Source organism: Cryptotermes secundus, unplaced genomic scaffold (genome assembly GCF_002891405.2).
Source record: "Cryptotermes secundus unplaced genomic scaffold, Csec_1.0 scaffold6056, whole genome shotgun sequence".
NCBI lineage: Eukaryota > Metazoa > Arthropoda > Insecta > Blattodea > Kalotermitidae > Cryptotermes > Cryptotermes secundus.
This window is the reverse complement of record NW_019719468.1, coordinates 1-1,008: the sequence shown is the minus strand read 5'-3', so window position 1 is coordinate 1,008 and position 1,008 is coordinate 1. Positions and strand designations below refer to the sequence as shown.

The window sequence follows — 1,008 nt, the reverse complement described above, 5'->3', positions numbered from 1 at the left end:
TGTATGTGAGGTGCGATCTCACTGTGCGTGCCTGCAACTTGGAGAAGCCAAGCAGGCTACTCTAACCGCTGAGGGTGAGTCCGTATACAAGTGCAACGCGTGTGCGAATTCATCAGGCATTGATATGGATCCTACCAATTCACCAGGATCTCCATCTAATGAAGGAGCTAATGAAGGAGCTACGAGTTGTGCTTCATCCAACAGAGAGGTCTCTCCGCTTATATCTGTGAGTAATCAGCTTGAAGCTATTAGACACAATGGACAATGCACCGTGCAGTTAATTGAGTCCCTTGTGGATATGGTAACAAATCTGGCTAAAGAGGTCGCCCATCTCAAAAATGATAACTTGCTGCTGAAAGAGGAAATTAGGAATCTGCATAGCCACGTTGAAGCCTCACCCAGGCCCCTTAGGGAGCAGCGCATTCTGCTGGCAGAAACATCCCGCAAGGAAGCGGCCAGCAACCAGGGTATGCCTTCAGCTGCCTCTCCACTCAGGCCTCGCCTGCTGTACCTGCTGGGACAACCTTGTCCTACAGGGACGTCGCTGTGGTTGGGGTTTCACCCCCTGGGCCTACAGCGCTACCTGATCCTGATGGATTTAAAACCGTTAGGTACAGAAATAGGACCACCACCAGCACTCCTGCTGCAGGTGCTGTTGTCAACAAAGTTAAGCTTCCCAGACAGCCCCTCATCAGTATTAGTTACTCGCAATCCTTGCTGGTCGTCAAAAAAGCTGAAAGATCCAAGGGACTATTTGTCTCTCGGTTTACCCCGAGGTTACTGCGGATGATGTGCACAAATCACTGAAGGATCAATTGAGTCTAAAACAGTTGGTCTGCACCAGACTCAAAACTAAATTCAACTCGTACTCTTCCTTTCACATCTCTGTATTGGAAGACGAATTTGCTCTAATAAATAGCCTTCTGGTTGCTTGATTGCTCCATATTATGGTAAGCTTACCGGGGACCAGATATTTACCGCCAGCACACCTGAAGCGGCAGCTCCCGC

The 1,008-nt window shown here is 49.1% G+C and overlaps 1 protein-coding gene across 1 annotated transcript; it reads left to right on the top strand.

The window, feature by feature from the left end:
* Window positions 1-53: 53 nt before the first annotated feature.
* On the top strand, window positions 54-979 carry LOC117282512 (the record flags this gene model as incomplete). Its single annotated transcript, XM_033752426.1, is given in 1 exon segment — window positions 54-979. A coding segment is annotated over 1 exon segment (737 nt), but the record flags the coding sequence as incomplete, so codon positions are not given.
* Between the last annotated feature and the right edge of the window lie 29 nt (window positions 980-1,008).